Raw genomic sequence first — 24,798 nt, 5'->3', positions numbered from 1 at the left:
CATGGAGCACTGTTGCAGAACAACACAAGTTATTTTCTCTTAACATTTTTCAACTTAAGTTACAGCCATGGTTTAAATCACATACACCACTAAGTTTAGTGTGATGTAAAATCTTCACAGCGGTGGAATTAAACTACCGTAACACATGAGCAACTTTAGGATCCATGCACGTCAATTCCACAGTTGTATTCCAATCTTGGACAGGCTCTTTGATAAACTGATTTATTTAAAAAACATATTCCAATACAGCAAGGTCTTTAAATTTGGGAGCATTGAGAATAAAAAGCAACACTATAGTTTTGATCATTTTGTGCGAAGAGAGCGAGAAGTGTCACTTAATGACGATATCAGAGGCTGGAATTTGTTAGGAGAGCTAGTTGGTATTCTTGGTGCTGTATAACCTCATAATTGTTTTGTATCAATTTCAATAGTAGCAATTAAAATAAATGAACTTGTGAAATATTTAATTTGTTTTGAAGAGATCATGTTTAAAATAATGAAGAAGGCATTCTATTCAGGGAAAGATGATATATACTAGAATTCCTAACTTTAGAATTTTTTTCCGGTTTGGTTTTCTGTTTCCTTAAAGTTCATTATAAAGTACATTGTAATGCTGCATGTATAGGATCCTTATTTATGGCACACTAACTGATGAAAAAATCCATAGACCCATTCCACCCCATAAACACGCATGCACCCTCTTGTAATAACATTTTTAGTGCCTTTCAAAGACAGCATGATGTATTTCCTTCCATGTTTTCTTTTTAATTTATTTCTCTCCAGTTTCTCCCCTTTTTTGTGTGAAATCACCGACTCCCTGCCAAGGTGCAGTTCCCTGGGTACATTGTCCAAGTGGCTATTATTCATTTGTGATCCTTGAGAGTAAGTACTGACAGGCTATTAAACTGTTGGGACATTACTATCAAACCTGATCCTGTCCTTGCCTGACGTTCATTTGCATACACTTCCAGCACAGATCACCAGATCGCTATCAGGACGAGGAACCTTGGCTAGTTTTCCTCAGAAGTACTGAGGCCACATGTACCAGCCTACTGCCAGTCTAAACCAGTGTACCTCTACAATCAAACTTATATGGTCATTCAAATCTCGGGGCAAGGTTTAACCCTTTTGAGTACTAAATAATCTTTGCAGCATTCTGCTTACACAATTTCTGCCTTTAAATGTATGGAAAAGTATTTTCTGTATACCTTTTATATTAAATATCAAGTGTAATTTAGGGCATGTAGATCTGAACTTTTTTTTAATTCATGAAATACAATGAATTATTAACATTGCATTCTTTGTATTCTTTATTTTGGTGGTGAAATGCTGTAGTTCTTAGGGTTAAAGCAGCAGCTTAAGGACCAATTTTAAAGAGAATTAATTGCATAATTTTCTGTTCAAGTAATTAATTTAGAGTAAGAATGCTTTAATCTTGACTGGTAAATCAGTCAGTAATACTTTGTGAAATTTAATGCATATGATTTACAGCTTCATTAAATATTATATGTAGTAGTAATTGTATACTTTTCATAGCTACTAAGCATCTTGCGCACCAAAAATTGAAAACCTAAACCTTTTAGAAAATCCACTTAGAGAAAATATTTCAGAAGAGTAATGTGTTGTTTTTCTCTGTTTTAGATAGATCCTTCTGTTTTGGCAGCACTCCCTCCAGATATTAGAGAGCAGGTGAAGCAGACATATTCGGCTCGCCAACGACCCAATTTTACTGATATCCGCAGCAAAGAGTCAGTGAAAGGCATCGTTACTGGACATATACCTGTGACAATGGGGACAGTGATTCTAGAGCTGTCAGGACCACAGGAACCAAGCAGCACTGCTGGAATGATCGTAGCCCTCCCAGCTTTTTCACAGGTAAAGTATCTTCTATTTGTGCCTCTTTTGCTGTATTGTATCAAATGCCTTTAAATTCAAATAAGACTTGTTTTTTGTAAATCTTCATCATCATAGGCAGTCCCTCAAACGAGGATGACTTGCTTCCACGAGTTCACAGGTGTTTCGATGAAGGACCCAATGTTCAAGTCCTAAACCCCAATTGAGGGGGTGGAAGATGCATGTGCGTGAATTTTTTTAACGTGTGGTGACCAGCCACCACACGGGCTTGACGGAGCTAGGTCTTGGTCCAGTGGCAAGGATTAACCAAGACGACTGGAGACCTGCTCTGCTGCACGGACCTAGTGCGCACACATATCACAGTGTGGGCAGGCCCATGCTGCCCCTGGGCCCACGGCTCTTCTGGGCCTCATACCCTCATCTGTCGCACCTCCGCCACAATCTCTCGCTGCTCCTCTGCCATAAACATTCACTGCATCTCGCCACAAACACTCACCGCTCATCCGCCCCGACCTTCCCACTCCTCTGTACCTGGGCTCTGCCAATGTTCCTGCCCATGCTCCAAGAAAGCGACCAGGGTTTTGATGATGTCACCCAGTCACCCATCTCAAAATCTTTGGAGCAGCTCGCACTAGAGGTTGAAGTGGTATGCCGCTCCAGCTCTTTTACTTGCCGACCTGCGGAGCTGTTCTCTCGCAAGTCGGGGGGCCACAATGGATCTTGATGAATAAATTACTGTGTTAACAACATCTTCATCATGTAAAGAGAATTTAGTATTCAGGATATTTTGTTTTTCAAACTCAGGTTGACCCTGAGGTTTTTGCTGCTTTGCCCCCTGATGTACAAGAAGAACTGAGAGCTGCTTATGATCAAAGACATCGACAGGGTGAGAATACGAGGGGACCTTCACATTATTAGTCCTTGTATGAACTTTTAAAATTCTGAAGTTTCTTTTCAGGGCTAGCATATGAAAATGTAATTTTGTAAATTTAACTCCACTGAACGTAACTTTATAAATATATTAAGTACATGAGGGAGAAATGAATGGAAGGATATGATGATGGGGCAAAATGAATGAGGTGGGAGGAAGCTCATGTGGAGCATAAACACCAGCATAGACCAGTTGGGCTGATTGGCCTGTTTCTGTGTTACAAATTCTATGTAAATGTAACTCACCTAAATAGAACCATCAATGTTATTGTCATTTATGTTTACAAAACACAATCATACGTAAACTCCATTCATAAATATGAACCATTAACTTAATAATGTTTATCTGATGTATGAATTTAAAGGTAAAAGCTTGAAAATTCCGTGGACTCTTTTAAGGGGGCTCAAATGCAGGATGGGATTTCTGCTTGCCACTTTTGGCTTGCCATTGATCCCATTCCAAATCCAGGGGACAGCATCATTTAAAAAGTTACACCCACACCTGTACCAGAATTTTTACCCTTCACTTTTTGTAATCAATTATTCATTGACATACAATCCAACTGCCTATCATTCTCAGAAGAAATATATTTTTTGGAAACCGTTCAATGTAATTTGCAGATAAAATAAACTGCATACTTACAAGAACTTAGTTGTTAATCCTTTCTACCTGCAGTAGATATCTTAGGGTTCGAAGAAAATTTGCTCAGAAGAGCATTAACCTAGATTTCCATTTGTGTTGTTACTATCTTATTTTCATTGAGATCTGAGAGATAAATTGAGTAAAACTCCAGAGTTTCTATCCTTACATTATTTATTTTTAACTGGTTGCCTTCTTTGGCATGGCATTTCCATGGTATCAGCATCTTAGTAACCAGTAAGTTTCTCCGAGTAATCAGTCATTCTTTATGAACTTATCCTTACATCTTCCTCGAAAGAGAGAGTTATATTTTTAAAAAACTATTCTGAAACAACTGTATAAACCTTTGAATGAAATGCATGTGGAAATTTAAGCAGTATTAAGCAAATAATTCAGACAGTAGGGTTGACTGTATACTACACCATAGAGTGGGTTTGCAATTGTGGGACCCCACCCCCCCCCCCACTCCTAAAAAAGTACTAAGTTCCTGATCTTAACTGTACTGCTGCAGCGAGGCAGCAATAGAGACCCAGAGGTGCCTCTGGGGAGAATTCAGAGTGAGATTAATGTTTCTGCCCATCTTCTCACCTTGAACAGTTCCAGTTGCCAGTCACAATCCAGTACCATGCCAAAGAGACAGTTCTGCATATGTGAGCCTAGATAATGTAGGTAGGCTATTCAATCCACACTCTGTTTATTCTCACATATCAAGAATGGGGGAGCGGCAGCAAGGAAGAAAATATGCAGAAAAATAAGTGTATTCATCATAATTGTTCACTGTGGTGATGAGTTCAGACAGTAGGGCACATAGTTTTAAAGATTAGGAACTTGGAAGTAATAAGAAAGTGGTGAGAGCTTGTTTATGTGAAAGGTGATAGACTGTTGGAGTGAGTACTAGGGATGGCCATTGAAGTAAGTAGTATAAATTGGTTCACAATTTGTTTCTGGAGGGAGAAGCTATTCAGACATGTGATGAAATACTGCATTTTACTGTTCTAGGCATGAAGAATCCATTACTACAGTTAAAGAACACTGTTCCTGAAAAATCAAAGAAACGGTTCAAGAAGAAGAATCAAACAAGTCCCATTAAAGTTCAAAGTCCTCTTAAAAATAAGATAATGGTCAGTCCACATAAAGTACTAACTGACTTGATCCGACATGAACATCAAGTCAAAGAAAAACTGCAGGTAATATTGTGCAATGCACTAAACCTGGTTCAGTAGTAAATTGTGACTAGTTATAAACTTACTGAATAAGGAGTTTGTTTTGTACTTTGGTATGGAGAACTAATTTGTTTTGTCTTGTATATAAAGATGCTAAATCTGTTCTCCCACCTCCTATTCACTTAGCTTGTTTTTCAGACTGACTTGATGGCAAAAAAGTACCAGTTTCAAACTCTTGACTCCAATTCTCAGGAAAACACATTTACAGAAGTTATATAAATGTTTAAGAAATTGTTCTCTTGGTAGGCAATATACAAAACACTTTAGGTTTTTCTACAGTACAGTAACCCTCAGGTCCATAATGGAGTACTGGCATTACAATACAAAAGCCTAATCACCATTCGAATGTTGCAGTTGGTGCACTTTTTTAAGTATTCTTAGCAAAGGGTATGGATTAATATTCGTCAGTCTTGGTGAAATAGTTTTCTCCAAGTAGAAGTCAGGATACAGATCTAATTAACAGATATAACTAAACAGTATATACTAAACATTTCTGATACCATCATGCTGCAAAGTGTTTTCTTTTGAGCTGCTGTATCATTCAGTTTTGTCAAAAAGAAGCCTTTCCATGACAGTAATGCTATCAAGTATCAATTATTGAAATATTAGTCATTTAGTGTGTAATTTATTCCAAATCACCGCTTTTTATTTACTTACAGGTTGATCCTGGTGCTTCCACATCAGGCCACCAGGCTAAAATATCCCCACAGCATGAAATTTTTGTTGACTCAGTTTATCTGAGAGCTAACCTCGCTGGAGCCTATGAATTGAAAGATGTAAAATCACTTCTAAAAGAATGGGTTACAACTATTGGAGGTATGTCTAAATTATTGATATTAGCTCCCTGATAGCTTCAGCCAAATTACAGTTGTCAAAATAAAAATATTCACAAAAATCAGAAAGAGGAAACCACATGCTAAAATGAAATATAACACTAATATAGCGTCTTTAACGTAGTAAAATGTCTCAAGACCATTCTCAAACAAAATTTGACACCAAACTACATAAGATATTAGAACAGATGACCAAAAGCTTGGTCAGAGGTAGCTTTTAAGGAGCATCTTAAAGGAGGAAAGAGAGGTAGAGAGACAAGACAGGTTATGGGAGGGAATTGCAGAGCTTAAATCTTTACAGCTGAATGCATGGCCATCAATGGTGGAGCGATTACAATTGGGGATATGCAAGAGGCCAGAATTGGACGAGTCCAGATATCTCAGAGGGTTGTAGGGCTAGAGGAGGTTACAGCAGTAGGGAGGGGTGAGGCAGTGTAGGGATTCGAAAACCAGAATGAGAATTTTAAAATCAAGGCGTTGCTCAACCGGGAGCCAATGTAGGTCAGCGAGCATAGGGGTGATTCAGTAGTGTTCCCTGGCCACGCAGCAATCTGAAATAGCCCACACGCCGCTCACCGGCTTTCCATCGTAAATACCGCACATTAAAAGAAACAGGCTATGCAGCACAAAGCACAGCTTACAGGGAACATTGGTGCTTGTGAACGGGACTTGGTGCGGGTTAGGATACAGGTAGGTTTGGATGAGCTTAAGTTTATGGATGATGGAAGATGGGAGTCCGACCATCTTCTACCCTTCATGAGTGCATTGGAATAGTCAAGTCTAGAGGTAACAAAGGCATGGATGAGGGTTTCAGCAGCAGTTGAACCAAGGCAGGGGCAGAGTCGGACGATGTTACGAAGGTGGAAGTAGGCTGTCTTAGTGATGGTGCGGATAGGTGGTCGGAAGCTCATCTTGGTCAAATACAACACTAAGTTTGCGAACAGTCTGGTTCAGCCTTAGATAGTTGCCAGGGAGAGGGATGGAGACGGTGGCTAGGGAACGGAGTTTGTGGCGGGGACTAAAGACAATGGATTCGGTCTTTCCAATATTTAGTTGGAGGAATTTTCTGCTCATCTAGTACTGGATGTCGGACAAGCACTTTGACAATTTAGAGCCGGTGGAATAGTCAAGAGAGTGGTGGTGAGGTAGAGTTGGGTGTCATCAGCGTACATGTGGAACCTGAAGTGTTTTTGAATGATGTAGGAGAGGGGCAGCAAGTAGAGGAGAAGTAGGAGGGGGCCAATGATAGATTCTTGGGCGATTCCATAGGTAAAGGTGAGGGAGCAGGAAGAGAAACCATTACAGATGATTCATATCTTATCTAAATACACACTGATATTAGGTTCCATGTATTGAGATTATATATATATATATCCAACATTTAAAGGTTTGTGGGATAGATTTTTAGCTCCGTTGCACCCCATGAATAAGCCCTTTGGGGACTAACTGTGTAAATATGTTAACCTCAATCCCCAACCACTGTGCATTTCAGTTGGTGTAACTCAGGCGCCCATCAGAAAGACGTGGGTGTCTTGTTGCAATATTATAAAGGAACAGAAATTATGTTGTTTCAACATCAATGCAAGTTCTCACCCTTTACACCAGAGGTATACGATTCCCTACTTTTGCCCATAAACATTGGGTGTCCAGGATTGCTAAATTATTAAAGGGACATCCTGCAAGTACCATATATACTTTTGAATTGTTTTTCTGAACTCTGTTTTTGCAGGTTTTTTTTGGTGGGCCAAATCAGGGGGAAAAATTGCAATATTTGAGCAAAAGAATCAAGTCAGGAGACTTGAAATGATTTATTGCCACAGGTTTTGACCCAACAGTATTTTTTTTGTTTTGTTTGCCATCTACAAATTGGATGAGTGTCCCTTCAAAATTCCTAGCAGGCATGTGAGATTGTACAAGTGCAGCGATGCACCTTTCCATCATTACCTTTTAATTCCTCTTGGTGAGTGTGTGTGACTTTATATTGTACCATATCTAGTGATTCTTCTATGTTCTTCTCCAGTGGCAGGTGTATGAGAAGTGGCTGGCTATGTGTATGCAAGAGAGACTCTAAGGTTTAAGGTGTCTTTCCACCTTTATGAGCTCGGCTCAGCCTAGCCACAAGCTCTGCCACTTCCACGGCTGCAGGCAGCTTTCTGGCAAATTTACAGTCACCTGAGGTTGGGTGGAGGAGCAGCAGGGCTTGGATGTGTTGTCATCCTGAGAAAGAGCACCATCATCTATGCCCATTCCATGTATACTCCTGCTGCTGGGCACTTTATCATGCACGAACAGTAGATCTGGTAGCAGCAGTAATATTAATGAAGATATCATCAACTGCTCTTTCCATTCACCCGCCAAGCTTATCCAAGTCAAGGAAGAAATCCTGTTGCACATTAGAGCCCAAGGCCTCTTATGGCAGGAGTCTGAGCGTTCAGAAAAGTTTCCAAAGCTACCCTTTTGGCTCTACCACTGGGGGCCTCAGCTGCAAATGTCCCTGCCAGATGCTGCATGGTGAATTGCAGCGTTCTATGCATCACCATAGTGTGCATGCTAATAAGGGACTTCTCTACACTTAAGAACATAAGAATTAGGAAAAGGAGTAGGCCATCTAGCCCCTCGAGCCTGCTCCGCCATTCAAAAAGATCATGGCTGATCTGGCTGTGGACTCAGCTCCACTTATCCGCCCGCTCCTCATAACCCTTAATTCCCTTATTGGTTAAAAATCTATCTATCTGTGATTTGAATACATTCAATGAGCTAGCCTCAACTGCTTCCTTGGGCAGAGAATTCCACAGATTCACAACCCTCTGGGAGAAGAAATTGCTTCTCAACTCGGTTTTAAATTGGCTCCCCCGTATTTTGAGGTTGTGCCCCCTAGTTCTAGTCTCCCCGACCAGTGGAAACAACCTCTGTGCCTCTATCTTGTCTATCCCTTTCATTATTTTAAATGTTTCTATAAGATCACCCCTCATCCTTCTGAACTCCAACGAGTAAAGACCCAGTCTACTCAATCTATTATCATAAGGTAACCCCCTCATCGCCGGAATCAGCCTAGTGAATCGTCTCTGTACCCCCTCCAAAGCTAGTATATCCTTCCTTAAGTAAGGTGACCAAAACTGCACGCAGTACTCCAGGTGTGGCCTCACCAATACCCTGTATAGTTGCAGCAGGACCTCCCTGCTTTTGTACTCCATCCCTCTCGCAATGAAGGCCAACATTCCATTCGCCTTCCTGATTACCTGCTGCACCTGCAAACTAACTTTTTGGGATTCATACACAAAGACCCCGGGTCCCTCTGCACCGCAGCATGTTGTAATTTCTCCCCATTCAAATAATATTCCCTTTTACTGTTTTTTTTTTTCCCCAAGGTGGATGACCTCACATTTTCCGACATTGTATTCCATCTGCCAAACCTTAGCCCATTCGCTTAACCTATCTAAATCTCTTTGCAGCCTCTCTGTGTCCTCTACACAACCCGCTTTCCCACTAATCTTTGTGTCATCTGCAAATTTTGTTACACTACACTCTGTCCCCTCTTCCAGGTCATCTATGTATATTGTAAACAGTTGTGGTCCCAGCACCGATACCTGTGGCACACCGCTAACCACCGATTTCCAACCCGAAAAGGACCCATTTATCCCGACTCTGCTTTCTGTTAGCCAGCCAATTCTCGATCCATGCTAATACATTTCCTCTGACTCCGCGTACCTTTATCTTCTGCAGTAACCTTTTGTGTGGCACCTTATCGAATGCCTTTTGGAAATCTAAATACACCACATCCATCGGTACACCTCTATCCACCATGCTCGTTATATCCTCAAAGAATTCCAGTAAATTAGTTAAATATGATTTCCCCTTCATGAATCCATGTTGCATCTGCTTGATTGCACTATTCCTATCTAGATGTCCTGCTATTTCTTCCTTAATGATAGCTTCAAGCATTTTCCCCACTACAGATGTTAAACTAACCGGCCTATAGTTACCTGCCTTTTGTCTGCCCCCTTTTTTAAACAGAGGCGTTACATTAGCTGCTTTCCAATCCGCTAGTACCTCCCCAGAGTCCAGAGAATTTTGGTAGATTATAACGAATGCATCTGCTATAACTTCCGCCATCTCTTTTAATACCCTGGGATGCATTTCATCAGGACCAGTCTACCTTGAGTCCCATTAGCCTGTCCAGCACTACCCCCCCCCCTAGTGATAGTGATTGTCTCAAGGTCCTCCCTTCCCACATTCCTGTGACCAGCAATTTTTGGCATGGTTTTTGTGTCTTCCACTGTGAAGACCGAAGCAAAATAATTGTTTACGGTCTCAGCCATTTCCACATTTATAGAAACATAGAAAATAGGTGCAGGAGTAGACCATTCGGCCCTTCAATAAGATCATGGCTGATCATTCGTTCAGTACCCCTTTCCTGCTTTCTCTCCATACCCCTTGATCCCCTTAACCGTAAGGGCGATATCTAACTCCCTCTTGAATATATCCAATGAACTGGCATCAACAACTCTCTGCGGCAGGGAATTCCACAGTCATCAACTCTCTGAGTGAAGAAGTTTCTCCTCACCAAGGCCCTGATAGTCTTTATTTTTTTTAAATTTATTTATTATTTCCCATTATTAAATCCCCCTTCTCATCTTCTAAGGGACCGACATTTACTTTAGTCACTCTCTTCCGTTTTATATATCGGTAAAAGCTTTTACTACCTGTTTTTATGTTTTGCGCAAATTTACTTTTGTAATCTATCTTTCCTTTCTTTATTGCTTTCTTAGTCATTCTTTGTTGTCGTTTAAAATTTTCCCAATCTTCTAGTTTCCCACTAACCTTGGCCACCTTATACGCATTGGTTTTTAATTTGATACTCTCCTTTATTTCCTTGGTTATCCACGGCTGGTTATCCCTTCTCTTACCGCCCTTCTTTTTCACTGGAATATATTTTTGTTGAGCACTATGAAAGAGCTCCTTAAAAGTCCTCCACTGTTCCTCAATTGTGCCACCATTTAGACTGTGTTCCCGATCTACTTTAGCCAACTCTGCCCTCATTCCACTGTAGTCCCCTTTGTTTAAGCATAGTATGCTCGTTTGAGACACTACTTCCTCACCCTCAATCTGTATTACAAATTCAACCATACTGTGATCACTCATTCCTAGAGGATCTTTTACTTGGAGATCGTTTATTATTCCTGACTCATTACACAGGACCAGATCTAAGACAGCTTGCTCCCTTGTAGGTTCTGTAACATACTGTTCTAAGAAACAATCCCATATGCATTCTATGAATTCCTCCTCAAGGCTACCCCGTGCGATTTGATTTGACCAATCGATATGTAGGTTAAAATCCCCCATGATTACTGCCGTTCCTTTTTCACATGCCTCCATTATTCCTTTGATTATTGTCCGCCCCACCACGAAGTTATTATTTGGGGGCCTATAAACTACGCCCACCAGTGACTTTTTCCCCTTACTATCTCTAATCTCCACCCACAATGATTCAGCATTTTGTTCATTAGAGCCAATATCATCTCACAACTGCCCTGATATCATCCTTTATTAACAGAGCTACCCCACCTTCTTTCCCTTCTTGTCTATCTTTCCGAATCGTCAGATACCTCTGTATGTTTAATTCCCAGTCTTGGCCACCCTGCAACCATGTTTCTGTAATGGCCACCAAATCATACCCATTTGTAATGATTTGTGCCGTCAACTCATTTATTTTATTTCGAATGCTGCGTGCGTTTAGGTAGAATGTTTTAATACTAGTTTTTAAACCATGATTTTTAGTTTTGACCCTCCTGCAGCCCCCTTATATTCATACATATCGTCCCTTCCTATCACCTTGTGGTTTACCCTTACCCCAGTGCTACTCTGCTCTGTTGCCTCCTGCCTTTTGCATTCTTTCTTGGGGTCCTGTTCATCTGAGCTCTCACCCACTCTAACTAGCTCAGAGCCCTCTCCTGGGTTTCGAATACTCCTCGCATTCAGGCACAGAGCTTTCAGGCTTGCCTTTTTATTACACTTTGACCCTTTAGAATTTTGCTGTACAGTGGCCCTTTTTGTTTTTTGCCTTGGGTTTCTCTGCCCTCCACTTTTCCTCATCTCCTTTCTGTCTTTTGCTTCTGTCTCCATTTTGTTTCCCTCTGTCTCCCTGCATTGGTTCCCATCCCCCTGCCATATTAGTTTAACTCCTCCCCAACAGCACTAGCAAACACTCCCCCTAGGACATTAGTTCCGGTCTTGCCCAGGTGCAGACCGTCCGGTTTGTACTGGTCCCACCTCCCCCAGAACCGGTTCCAATGCCCCAGAAATTTGAATCCCTCCCTGCTGCACCACTGCTCAAGCCATGTATTCATCTGAGCTATCCTGTGATTCCTACTCTGACTAGCACGTGGCACTGTCAGCTGTTGAAGATTGCTTAGCACAGTCTCTAAGAACTGCAGCAATCTGTGCTGAGAAAATAGCCTTTTAAAAGTAGATCCACTGAGGTAGGGATCTGTGCCCCATCAACGAGGAAGGATGTGTGAGCTGGCTCTCCTGGCGGGAGTTTTTTGTTTCTTCTCTCCTATGTGGCCTTGCTTTCTTTTATTCTGCATTATCCAGTGCACTATCCAAAACCTCAGATTCTAAATCCCAGAGTTGATGCTTTGGAAGTTTGGAGTGAAGGGTGCTTGCTGCATGCTGAGAGATGCTGATTTGCTTCCTGTGGCATACTTGGAGAAAAAGAGAGACCTGTTAGACTGTGAACTTTTACTTTTCCAGATGATGCATTCAGCAAAACGAGCGCAAGGGATTTATGCTTCAGTATATGCCGTAGTGCTAGTGAGTGAATTGGATGAGAAGAAAAGAGTAGGAGGCTAGTACAAAACCTGAACTGAGCCAGGTATTCTACTTCCCAATGCCCTGTTCCCTCATTGGCCCTTTCTACCAAGGATCTCCTGGGCTGTCTCCTCAAACGGGGTAAGAGGACAGAAGTTGGGGAGGGCCTCCATCCATGCAGATTCTTTGCTTCTTATTGCGTGTTGTCTTCGCCTGCACATTGAAGTCACCAGTATACAAAGAAACATACAGAACCAGAATAGTTTATTACCTTTATCCCTCAGTTGATTTTCTCATCAAATGCCTGTCACACCCTCTTAAAATTATTGATGTTATCAGCCCTGATCGCCATCCTGGGCAATCCAGTCCAAACCGTCACCACTCACTTTGTGGGATAGTTATATTTGATCTGTCCAATTAAAAAAAAAAACTCCATTCTCCCTAAGTCGTTCTCAGCCCTGGTAAACATATTCTTAGGGTTCAACCTGTTTCAGTGTTGTGTCCTTTTCCTTGCTGATAAAGAACTTTTGAAAGAGGTTTGTACTTCAAAGCTGTACTTCTAGAATATCTTACAAATGAGGCTAAATGTGTACCAAGTGTACTTGACAAAAATGTATGCACCAGCAGATTAGAGATTCAGTCGCCAGGGTAGTACAGGTCCCATTAAAGGACAATGTACATTTCCAGTGGGGTATATTGAAAAATTGCTTACTTTTGAGTCATTTACCCATTCTGTATTTCAGGCTCATTCATCTGAAAATAAGTTCACATTTGGCTCTGGAGGATTGCCAGCAGTCATGGCTTTCACATCACAAAAAAATATTTGAGGTTTATTGTGAAAGAAATAAGCTACAAATATGCAGTACTTGGCTTCGGCACCTAAAGTTTTTCATAAATATTCAGTGTTAGCAGGCTTGTTTTGTGTGCCGCACCTACATGTTGTCCTTACTTGGGTGTCAGACTCATTTGGATATGTGCTCAGAAGTTTGAAAGAGCTTTAGCCCACCAAGTCCCAAAGAAGCTAGGATTTTTCAGCACTGAAGAAAATATCCCAACTTCGGAACTTCTAAGCCAGAAATCTCAGAATGGAGGACATATGAAGGACTGAAATAAAGAAGGCCAATGGAATATTGTTTTCTGTGTTTGGGACTAATGGTGGCAGTTATCTTATTGGTTCTAGACAAAAGCTCTTCATAAGCTCTTAAAACTCAAACTTCCTTATATTCTGAAATGCTGGTCCCTCATCTCAAGAACAGAAGATACTCTGGCCTTTTGATAAATTGGATGGGTTACATCTCTGGTGATAAATGTCTATCTAACAGAATGGAGTCTCGAGATTATATCACTGAAGATTTTTACACTACTGCAGCCTGAGAACTCAAATGTAGATTTTGCAGCACCTACACTTTTAGAGCTGCAGCACACCGTATCAGTAGGACTGAAGATACATGAAACTCTAGATGGTGTAAATTTTTGTTTAATGTAATACTTTAGATAATCTCATTTCTGATCAATATATAGTGTTGTGAAATGTGCATCTTTGTCACGATTAGTTCAGATCTTCCAGGAAAAGTAAAACAGTCTGACAAACTATGACTACTTTAGAGTCCACTACCACAGAGCAATTCTTGCAACTTCACTGAATGTTGGTCAGATTTCCTAACTGAGGGGGAACAGGTCTTTGGTTAAGTACTACAAACAGAATTACTATCATAGGACTTTATATAAATCCGGCTTGGCAGGGGGCAGAATCTCATTGAAGTATGTAAGATATTAAGTGTTATCGATAAGGTAAACCCAAATTATTACTTCAGTATGCAAGTAATTAGTCAAAAATAAATTTGGAACAGCTGTCAGGAAAAGTCTCATGGCTCAAAGGGATAAATGGTTGAAATAATCTACCCAGCAAAGTAATAGCAGCAAAATCATTGAGGTTATTCAAAATGCAATTGAATATCATGATGGAAAATTTAGTGTACCAAATTACCTTTTATCGACTTTGCTTTTTTAAATATTTTACAAAGTTATGGAATCTTGTGTAATATTGGAAAATGCAAAACTGGATTTGAGATTCGGTACACCTTGCCATTTTCAGACACTGCTGATTCTACAAAGTTTTCCTTCTTTACATACCATTCCTCAACTGAAAGAAAACCGGAACCAGCCACTAGATCGTGTATGTGAGTGACCAGTCATGCCTTGTTCGCTATGTTTTCCCCCTACAACTCTGTGAATATGGCTGACCGTGGATTGGCAGTGCGACTGATGAACTAGAATGTTCGGGGTGATCCAAGTTGTACCACTACATAGCATAACTTTTTGATGTCCAGTTAGATTTGAATGCTAGAAATATAATTTTAGTGGAAGTTGGGGGTAAAAAACAAGGCACAAACTTTGTTTAATTTTTGTTTAAAGTAGCAGCTAGAATGGTCTCAGATATTTAGTGTGCTGCTGAGTATTGTAAATAGTATTCTGGAGAAAATTGTAAGGTGGAGAGTGCAATACCCCTCATCAATAAATAAAAAATTGTAATTGAACATAGATGTTTTTCTTAGCACTCTAATTTCTTACAGAGCATCTGTTGAATTTTTTCAGAGCCAGTGGAAGAGGACATTTTGCAAGTTGTAAAGTATTGCACTGATCTCATTGAAGAAAAAGATCTGGAAAAGTTAGACCTTGTTATTAAGTACATGAAAAGGTAATTTATCTGTCAAGATGTATTCAGATGTATGTGATATTTCTAGGACAAATACAATTTTAAAGTTCATTTTCTACTTTTTTGTTGGACTCTTACTACTTTCTCTGTCTTTGCTAAACAATTTATAATCAATGCCATAGAAATATGTTCTTTATTTTCCTTAATCTTGACAGTTTACTGTAGTTGAATATGGTAGGAATGTAAGTTTAGATTTGATGGGCCCAAGTTTCGAGCCGCGCCTAGAACGGCGCAGTCCCGACCTGGACTTCTATATTCTCCGGCTCCCTGCAGGTCGTTTGCAGCTCGGCACAGCGCAGCACGAGCAGTAAGGGGCGGAGCCAGGTCCCTGCGCTGAAAACAGTGCCGGGACCTCTGCACATGTGCGCTACAGTGGGCGCGCATGTGCAGTAGCTCCAGGCGCCCAAAACTGTGTGGGAGGGGCCCGAAGCACGCAGGCCCTAGCCCTGGCCGAATGGCCTCACTGGGGCTGCGTGAATAAGGCTCCTCCCACGGCCAGCTCCTGCTTCCTCCCGACCCGACTCGACTCCCGCTTCCCGCCCCCCGCTTCCGGACCGGATCCGACACCAACCCGACTCTGACTCCCGCTTCCGACACCGACCCCCGCTCCCCCCCCCCCCCCCCCCCAGACTGGATCCGACCTGACCTCCCCCTCCCCTCGAACCGAACCGACCTCCCTCCCACCACACCCCCCGACCCGACCCAACGCCACCTACCTGTAAATCTGGTGCTGGGGACGGGCCCTGCCCGAAGTCTTGGGCCCGGCCCGTTCAGCCTCCCTCCCCCATCTCCTTCCCCCAGACAGACAGAGATAGAGAGACACTGACGGAGACACACGGGGGGGGGGGGGGGCTTCCCAGCACGCTGTTGGAGGGCTCCCGGTGCTGCAGTCGGTAAGTAGAAAATGTTTTATTTATTGATTTTAAAAAAAAATATATTTCTTATTAATTTTTTTTGGTTGATTTATTGATGTATTTATCATTTATTATTGATGATGGCTCTATGTTTGTAAACTTCCCTTTAAACCACCCCCCTCCCCATTCCCTACGCCTGATTTCTAATCTACGCTTGATTTTCTAAAGTGTTGACAAGGTTTTTTCGAGCGTACAAAAATCTTCACTTACTCCATTCTAAGTTAGTTTGGAGTAAGTTTTTACTGACGAAACTTTGAAAACAGGCGTAAGTGGCCGGACACGCCCCCTTTTGAAAAAAAAATTCTGTTCCAAAGTGAAACTGTTCTAACTGACTAGAACTGGAGCAAACTAAATGATGAGAATTCCGATTTCTAAGATACTCCGTTCTACACCAGTTGCTCCTAAAAATCAGGAGTAAGTCTTGAAATTCCCCAGATTTAAATGTATTCTGGCCATGTAATTAAATTTGCTCTTGTGTATAATGGATTTCATTAATAAGAAGCACTTTCTTCCTTATTCACATCCTCTACATATGACAGGAGTAAGTTCAGGTTGTTGGTCCAAAAATTTCAATGGCGCAGTCTCTTAAGACTTTCCTTCAATTTTCTTCTTGGTTTCATGCTCCTGAAATTGAAGGATGTTAGCATGGGGAGGAATTTCCCATTTTAGGCACCCATTGTCTGCCACAAGCACTCGCAAGTAAAATATATCGTAAAGCTAGATGCAGAGGCAAGCTTTTGATGCTCTTCAAGAAAACGGCCAAGGCCCAACCTCAGAAGAGCTCATTGTACTTTAGCAGTGTGATATTTTCCATTTTCCCACAGTAATCATCCTGTGACCTTTGAGTGACATTAGCAATTTAGAGTCAAATTACTCCCAGTTTTGTTGAGAGCCCATACTCACTAAAAGCTACGTTACATCATTTGACTCACATTATGTTGATCTCTTGTGACTAATATTGTTCTTGCCTCGCTTAATTCACCTAATTTTGATGACTCTCCATAACTACTTAAATTTTTGTCAAGCAAAATCAAATATTTACCTTCTCTTCTGCTGAAATGATTTCATTGATCACTGTTGGCAATGACCGGGGAGTGGCTAACATCCAGTCTTTTGCTTTCATGAATGACTTTGAACAAATTATTAGTTAGAAACTGATAACCCTAATCGTCCCATTAATTAAGCTGATCTCTCAGACTTTTTCTTCACATTCAATCCCAACAATCCTGACATCTATCGTATCTATTTCTTGTCAGACACGGCAATAAACCATATTCTGTCTTGTTTACATTGCAAGCTGACCATTAAGAGCAGTCTTCAAGAATTCTTTGCTGCTTTTCCCAATCCAATTGGTACTTTTACTCTCCTGATCAATGTATCAGTGCCAGTGAAGTTATTGATATTCTAGTTGGGATGAAAGATTTCATAACTCATTCTTTTCCATCACGGTTCAATAGTGCCTGCTATTCTGCTTCCTTTCATAAGCATTCCTCCTATTGGACATGCCATCTTGATCAGTCTGAAGTATCCAAGCTGTCTTTATCTCTGCACATAACGTTTGTAAATCCACTATCAGAACTTCTAAATGTAACTTTATTTAAAAGGTATTTCTACTGCTGTCTTGCTGCCTCTTCAGCAGTTGGTTATTTTGTTCCCTTAGCAAACCTACCTTTCATGACTTCTTTGAATCCTCCTTTCCACCGTTCTTTCATCCAGGTGGTACATTTGGCAACTCCTCTAAGGAGAAAGTAGACCTTTTTGGCTCATTTTCTTTCCTCCAACGCTAATTACAATGATTTTAGTGAAGATCTTTCCCCATTCTGTTTCAGTACCAACATAAAGTTTTATTTTTCCTACATCTGTCCAATTCTCTGGTTTTAATCTGCAAGTATTCCTTCGGTGCTGACAGTATTACATTTGTCATCCTCAAGGGAGTGCCTTCAAACTTACTCTTCTCGTACACCATTTATCTTCAACCTAAGGCCCTGAATTTGCTGGAAACAAGTGCCATAGTAATGGCGCATCTACGGCGTACACCATTATTATCATGGTGTAGAAATTCCAGGAAATTATACGTAAGTGACTTGTGCCATTATGTACACCACACTAATTTTGCTGTCACATTTGCACTGCTCCACAGGAACCGTCGCCGGAATAGTTGAATAGTTAATTATCATAACTTCACCCCTCCATTAAAAGCAATGGCGAATTCAAGTTTGCTGAATTAATGCCACTGTGATTGCCGCAGCAACTTAGATCATTACAGAATGGTGCTGGAGGGTTTAGAATCAGTATTTGATCGTTCAAGTTGCCTGGGATGAACATTTTTACTGACTTATTCTAGGAACTTAATTGAAATCATAAACTTCAATTAAGTACTAAAGTAAGTATTTGACAGCCAAGCATGTATTATCTGACTCATAGCCTTGGACATCTCCAAAGCCTTTGACATGGACTAGCATCATACACATCTAAGTACGTTGCCATTATCTAGCTTCCCAGCAAAGTTATCTTTATTATTATCTAGTTTCCTTTCAATTCGATATATCTGTTCTATGGTTAATGGTTCATCCCCTGACTCTTTTCCCATAAACTCAAGGGTTCCCTAGGTTCTGCTCTTTCTCCCACTTTGTTCATTCACCTACTATGTTCCTCCTTCATATCATTGACCATCTCCACTCACCTAACCCTTTTTCTGATGATTTCACTCTATATGTGTCAACTTCCTATAGATCAAATACCCTCCATGCGCACAAGCACCAATTGCCCTTGATTCAATGCCTAAACCACATTATGATGTACTCCATACCCTTTGGGGCAATGGAATTTTGTTTCTTCACTTAGAGATACCATTTCTTCATGTCTAACCAATAGCTACCACTTTTTACCTATGGTGGCTCCACCCTTAGTCCTCCTCCATCTTAGCCGCATTCTTGGCCTCCTTACGGCTCCTACATTGCTAAAGCTTCCTCCAATAAGCTTGGTTTTCTCTTTCATGTCAAACATGTTTTCCCTCAATAACTCAACTCACTATAAAGTCCAAGTTCTTGAATATTGCTCCCATATCTGGGAAAGCTCCTGGACTTTTGCACTCCTGAACAGGATACAAAAAAAAGTTTGTATGATGCATGATCGCTCTTTCAACTTCTACAACTATGATTAGTGCCCTTCTGAAATTTAGTTTCTTGTTCCTTTTAAATTCTAAATTATGCAGGCTATAATCTTAATTCCTGATCTACCCCATTATTGTTTTTACAGTTTTCAGTCTTGCTGGTGTTGCATGATGAGCCTTGGACCTTCACCATGGTTGACTCAATTTTTTTTAAAGCACTGCTTACACTGTTTGTTATCTGAGCATAACATGGATATGGGTGAAATCTGTCAGTTATTTTTTGATTACAAGTATTATGAAAAGGAATTCCAGCAGCATATCTACCCAGGCAGTGAGATAGGTGGGCCACTGTAATAGCTGGTGTTACAGCTTTGGCTGGTCTTCAGAACTGTTGACACCAATACAACAATTACCTGCATTTGTGGAGTACCTTTAACATAAAAAAATGTCCCATAGTGTTTCACAGTGGCATAATAAACGAATACCAGAGATCTGGTCCCATCTGGGATGTTATCTGTTTTCACTGCAAAATAGTGCAATTCAGAAATGGCTGTGGATAATGCCACTTGTATATTCCAACAGTGGATAGTCAAGGGGCTATACGGGGGAGGAACTTAACACAATCACAATGACTAAGGAGGTGGTACTCAGTAAGATAATGGGACGAAAGGCAGATAAATCCCCTGGACCTGATGGCTTACATCCTAGGGTCTTGAGAAGTAGCGGCAGGGATTGTGGATGCATTGGCTGTAATTTACCAAAGATCCCTGGATTCTGGGGAGGTCCCAGCAGATTGGAAAACTGCAAATGTAACGCCCCTATTTAAAAAAGGAGACAGAAAAAAAAGCAGGAAACTATAGACCAATTAGCCTAACATCTGTGGTTGGGAAAATGTTGGAGTCCATTATTAAAGAAGCAGTAGCAGAAAATTTGGGAAAGCAAAATTTGGTCAGAGTCAGCATGGACTTATGACGGGGAAGTCATGTTTGACAAATTTGCTGGAGTTCTTTGAGGATGTAACGAACAGGGTGGATAAAGGGGAACCAGTGGATGTGGTGTATTTGAACTTCCAGAAAGCATTTGACTAGGTGCCACATAAAAGGTTACTGCACAAGTTAAAAGTTCATGCGGTTGGAGGTAATATATTAGCATGAATAGGGGATTGGCTAACTGACAGAAAACAGAGAGTCGGGATAAATGGTTCATTCTTTGGTTAGCAACCAGTAACTAGTGGGGTGCCGCAGGGATCCCAACTATTTACAATCTATATTAACGACTTGGAGGAAGGGACTGAGTGTAACGTAGCTAGGTTTGCTGACAATACAAAATGGGAGGAGGACACACAAAATCTGCAAAAGGCTAAGTGAGTGGGCAAAAATTTGGCAGATGGAGTATAATGTTGGAAAGTATGAGGTCGTGAACTTTGGCAGAAAAAAATCAAAGAGCAAGTTATTATTTAAATAGAGAAAGATTGCAAAATGCCGCAGTACTTGTGCATGAAACATAAAAGGATAGTATGCAGGTACAGCAAGTGATCAAGGCGGCAAATGGTATCTTGGTCTTTATTGCATAGGGGATGGAGTATAAAAGCAGGGAAGTCTTGCTACAGCTATATAAGGTATTGGTGAGGCCACACCTGGAATACTGCGGCAGTTTTGGTTACCATATTTACGAAACATAGAAAATAGGTGCAAGAGTAGGCCATTCAGCCCTTCGAGCCTGCACCACCATTCAATAAGATCATGGCTGATCATTCATCTCCATATCCCTTGATCCCTTTAGCTATAAGGACCATATCTAACTCCCTCTTGAATATATCCAATGAACTGGCATCAACAACTCTCTGCGGTAGGGAATTCCACAGGTTAACAACTCTGGGTGAAGAAGTTTCTCCTCATCTCAGTCTAAGGATGAGGGGTAAGCCATTTAGAACAATGTCCCCTGGTTCTGGACTTCCCCAACATCGGGAACATTCTCCCTGCATCTAACCTGTCCAGTCCTGTCAGAATTTTATATGTTTCTATGAGATCCCCTCTCATCCTTCTAAACTCCAGTGAACACAGGTCCAGTCGATCCAGTCTCTCATCATATGTCAGTCCTGCCATCCCGGGAATCAGTCTGGTGAATCTTCGCTGCACTCCCTCAATAGCAAGAACATCCTTCCTCAGATTAGGAGACCAAAACTGAACACAAGTGAGGCCTCGCTAAGGCCCTGTAGAACTGCAGTAAGACCTCCCTGCTCCTATACTCAAATCCCCTCGCTTTGAAGGCCAACATACCATTTCCCTTCTTCACAGCTTGCTGAATCTGCATGCCAACTTTCAATGACTGATGTACCGTGACACCCAGGTCTCGCTGCACCTCCCCTTTTCCTAATCTGCCGCCATTCAGATAATCTGCCTTCGTGTTTTTGCCACCAAAGTGGATAACCTCACATTTGTCCACATTATACTGCATCTGCCACGCGTTTGCCCACTCACGTAACCTGTCCAAATCACCCTGCAGCCTTTTAGTGTCCTCCTCACAGCTCACACTGCCACCCAGCTTAGTGTCATCTGCAAACTTGGAGATATTACACTCAATTCCCTCATCCAAATCATTCATGTATATTGTAAATAGCTGGGGTCCCAGCACTGCCTGCCATTCTGAAAAGGACCAGTTTATCCCGACTCTCTTCTTCCTGTCTGTCAACAGGTTCTCTATCCACGTCAGTACATTACCCCCAATACCATGTGCTTTAATTTTGCACACCAATCTCTTGTGTGGGACCTTGTCAAAAGCCTTTTGAAAATCCACATCCACTGGTTCTCCCTTGTCCACTCTACCAGTTACATCCTCAAAAAATTCTAGAAGATTTGTCAAGCAGGATTTCCCTTTCAAAAATCCATGCTGACTTGGACCGATCCTGTCACTGCTTTCCAAATGTTCTGCTATTTCATCTTTAATAATTGATTCCAACATTTTTCCCACTACTGATGTGAGGCTAACCAGTCTATAATTACCCGTTTTCTCTCTCCCTCCTTTCTTAAAAAGTGGTGTTACATTAGCTACCCTCCAGTCAATAGGAACCAATCTAGAGTCGATAGACTGTTGGAAAATGATCACAAATGCATTCACTATTTCTAGGGCTACCTCCTTAAGTACTCTGGGATTCAGACTATCAGGCCCCGGGGATTTATCGGTCTTCAATCCCATCAATTTCCCTAATACAAATTCCCACCAGTTCCTCCTTCTCACTAGACCCTCGGTTCCCTAGTATTTCCGGTAGGTTATTTGTGTCTTCCTTAGTGAAGACAGAACCAAAGTATTTGTTCAATTGGTCTGCCATTTCTTTGTTCCCCATTATAAATTCACCTCAGTCTGACTGCAAGAGACCTACGTTTGTTTTCACTAATCTTTTTCTCTTCACAGATCTATAGAAGCTTTTGCAGCCAGTTTTAAGTGCAAAAAACAAGTAATTTCAGACTGGCATTGTTTTGATAGAAAATCTTGGCTTCTGATAAATCAGTGTCTTTCAGTATTGGAAATATTCAGCATATCAGGCAACCAAACGTTCTGGATGCACAATTTCACAATTGAAACAATAATTCTTCCGTCTCCACAGATAATTTTAGTTAGCTGTTATTTTTGTTGTGTTTTGCCTTAAGTAACATTTGTATTTGTCATCCATAATCTGACGCACAGAAAAAAGGTGTTGCAGTAAGTTTTTACATATATACTTTTGCCATCTGAATTTGGTATATTTTTTTCAGCTTTGTCTATTTTATGCTGCATCAACATATAGTATACAAATGTTATATTCAGCCACTATTTACCACAGTAAGAGTAATTGTAAGCAAAATTATACTTATTTTCATAACAATGTTGAGTGCAATGTATTTGCTGTTTTCTGACAGGCTAATCCAGCAATCGGCAGACTCCCTGTGGAACATGGCTTTTGACTTCATTCTTGATAATGTTCAAGTTGTAATGCAGCAAATCTATGGAAGCACGTTAAAATTTACATGAAAGACAACACTAGTGATATTTTTAAAATCTGTAACACACTGGAGCCTGGAGCTCCCATCATGTGCCATAAATCCTTTGTGAAGTTCTTAAAATTTGCATGTTAGAGACACATTGTGTTTTTCTGAAAACATTTCCGATAATTGAAAAAAACATTTTGTAGTTTTTTTTTCTTGGCAAAAAATTGTGTGCCAAATTCTTGTTGGGAGTTGCATGTAAATAATTGTGTTGTAAAAAGTATGTATGTAGAATACATTGTATTTACAAAATTGTTGTTTATAAACAGTTTGTTTTTTAGTGTTTACCTCTATTTAATAAAAAAATGTTTGTTGTGAATTTATAACATTTAGTCTACTCTCTATTTTATTATCATAAGGAAATTAAAAGATTTAGTGTATTGTCATTTCAAACACGTTACTGTTGATACCTGTACAATAGTTCTGGCAGTAATATTGTTCAGTGACAGTAGTTGCTACTGGGTAAATCCTACATTTTGCATATTGACTATAATATCTAGAATTTAATTGCCTCAATAATGGTATGCCATTAGGTACAAATGAAGCTGAAAATTAAGTAGTGGGAGACAATTAACATGGTTTGGAAGCGAACTGAAATTTAAAGCTTGCCCATTTTCTTTTTTTAAAACGCCGCTCACCTTCAGGTGCCAAAGTGGTCATTATTCAAATAAGCTCTCCGATTGAGTGGCAGTAGGATATTTAATTGCAGGGAGTGTTGCAGCAAAGCCTGATCCTGTCTTTGCACTCTTCTCGCAAAGGCTGCGGCTAGTGAGTAGGAACACTGGCCAACTTTCCTCTCATCATGCAGCCAGGATCAGTTAACCACAATCTGGTTATTGAGACCTTTTTGATGTATATGGCTCAAACTGCTTGCTGAATAAACTCAATGAGCCATGAGCTTATTAAGCAGACCTCTACTAAATCAGTTCCAGATCTAGTAGATTCTAATTGTTAAGTGTATAATAATACATAATAGATACAAGAATGTAAAGAGCCTATTGAGTATGTGTTACTAGTGGTTTATTTCATTAATGTACCAAATATATTTAATACTGTTTTTGAATGTCGTGGATGAGACGAATGATGACATGGAACTAAGGACCAGGAAAGTTCCAAAATAAAGTGAGTCAATAATGCCAGAGATGTCAAGAGCATGCATGCACGTGATGGGGAGGGTGGATGAAATGCTCAGGGCAGTGCTTGAGGAGCATTCAGTAGCATACAGGTATCAGTAATCACAGGGGAATGGTGAAACTTCAGTCACAATTTGTGAAAATGAGTTTGAGAAAATGCTGAGAGATATGGCTGTAAAAGCAGGTCTTGGCGATTGAGACAATGGAAATCTTAAAACAACAGCTTTTTTAAGGCAGGTATTCCTATAAGTCGCAGTAAGTTAAACAAAAAAATACAAATGCTGGAAATCAAACAGATTCGAGGCAGTTACTTCAGACACATGGTAAATTTTACCAATTTACTAGAATCATAGAAAAATTACGACACAGAAGGAGGCCATTCAGCTCATCGTGTTCATGCCGGTCGAAAGAGCAACCCAGCCTAATCCCATCTTCCAGCACTAGGTCTGTAGCTTACAGCTCCGTAAGTGCACAGCCAAGTACTTTTTAAATGTTTTGAGGGTTTCTGCCTCTACCACCCTTTCAGGTTCCAGACCCCCACCACACTGGGTGAATATTGTTTCCTCATCTCTGCTCTAATCCTTGTACCAACTACTTTAAATCTATGCCCC

The 24,798-nt window shown here is 40.7% G+C and overlaps 1 protein-coding gene across 2 annotated transcripts in view; it reads left to right on the top strand.

Annotated features, from left to right (window-relative positions):
- Positions 1–23,380, top strand: part of rev1 (REV1 DNA directed polymerase) — a 141,337-nt gene extending 117,957 nt beyond the window's left edge. Inside the window, exons 19-25 of one of the 2 annotated variants that reach the window (XR_011591337.1) lie at positions 1,642–1,875; positions 2,659–2,740; positions 4,424–4,611; positions 5,307–5,463; positions 14,386–14,470; positions 14,886–14,988; positions 22,929–23,015. Coding sequence is in view for 1 of the 2 variants with exons in the window: in XM_070873050.1 (XP_070729151.1) it covers positions 1,642–1,875; positions 2,659–2,740; positions 4,424–4,611; positions 5,307–5,463; positions 14,886–14,988; positions 22,929–23,040 (876 nt within the window). In the remaining variant the exon portion in view is untranslated. Of the gene's footprint in view, positions 1–1,641; positions 1,876–2,658; positions 2,741–4,423; positions 4,612–5,306; positions 5,464–14,385; positions 14,471–14,885; positions 14,989–22,928 lie in introns of both variants that reach the window. The other variant, XM_070873050.1, reaches the window with a different exon arrangement.
- The last annotated feature ends 1,418 nt before the right edge of the window (positions 23,381–24,798 follow it).

The sequence above is a fragment of the Pristiophorus japonicus genome, unplaced genomic scaffold (genome assembly GCF_044704955.1).
Source record: "Pristiophorus japonicus isolate sPriJap1 unplaced genomic scaffold, sPriJap1.hap1 HAP1_SCAFFOLD_409, whole genome shotgun sequence".
In the NCBI taxonomy this organism is placed as follows: Eukaryota; Metazoa; Chordata; class Chondrichthyes; family Pristiophoridae; genus Pristiophorus; species Pristiophorus japonicus.
The sequence above is the reverse complement of the archived record's forward strand: the minus strand, read 5'-3'. Positions and strand labels throughout refer to the sequence as shown.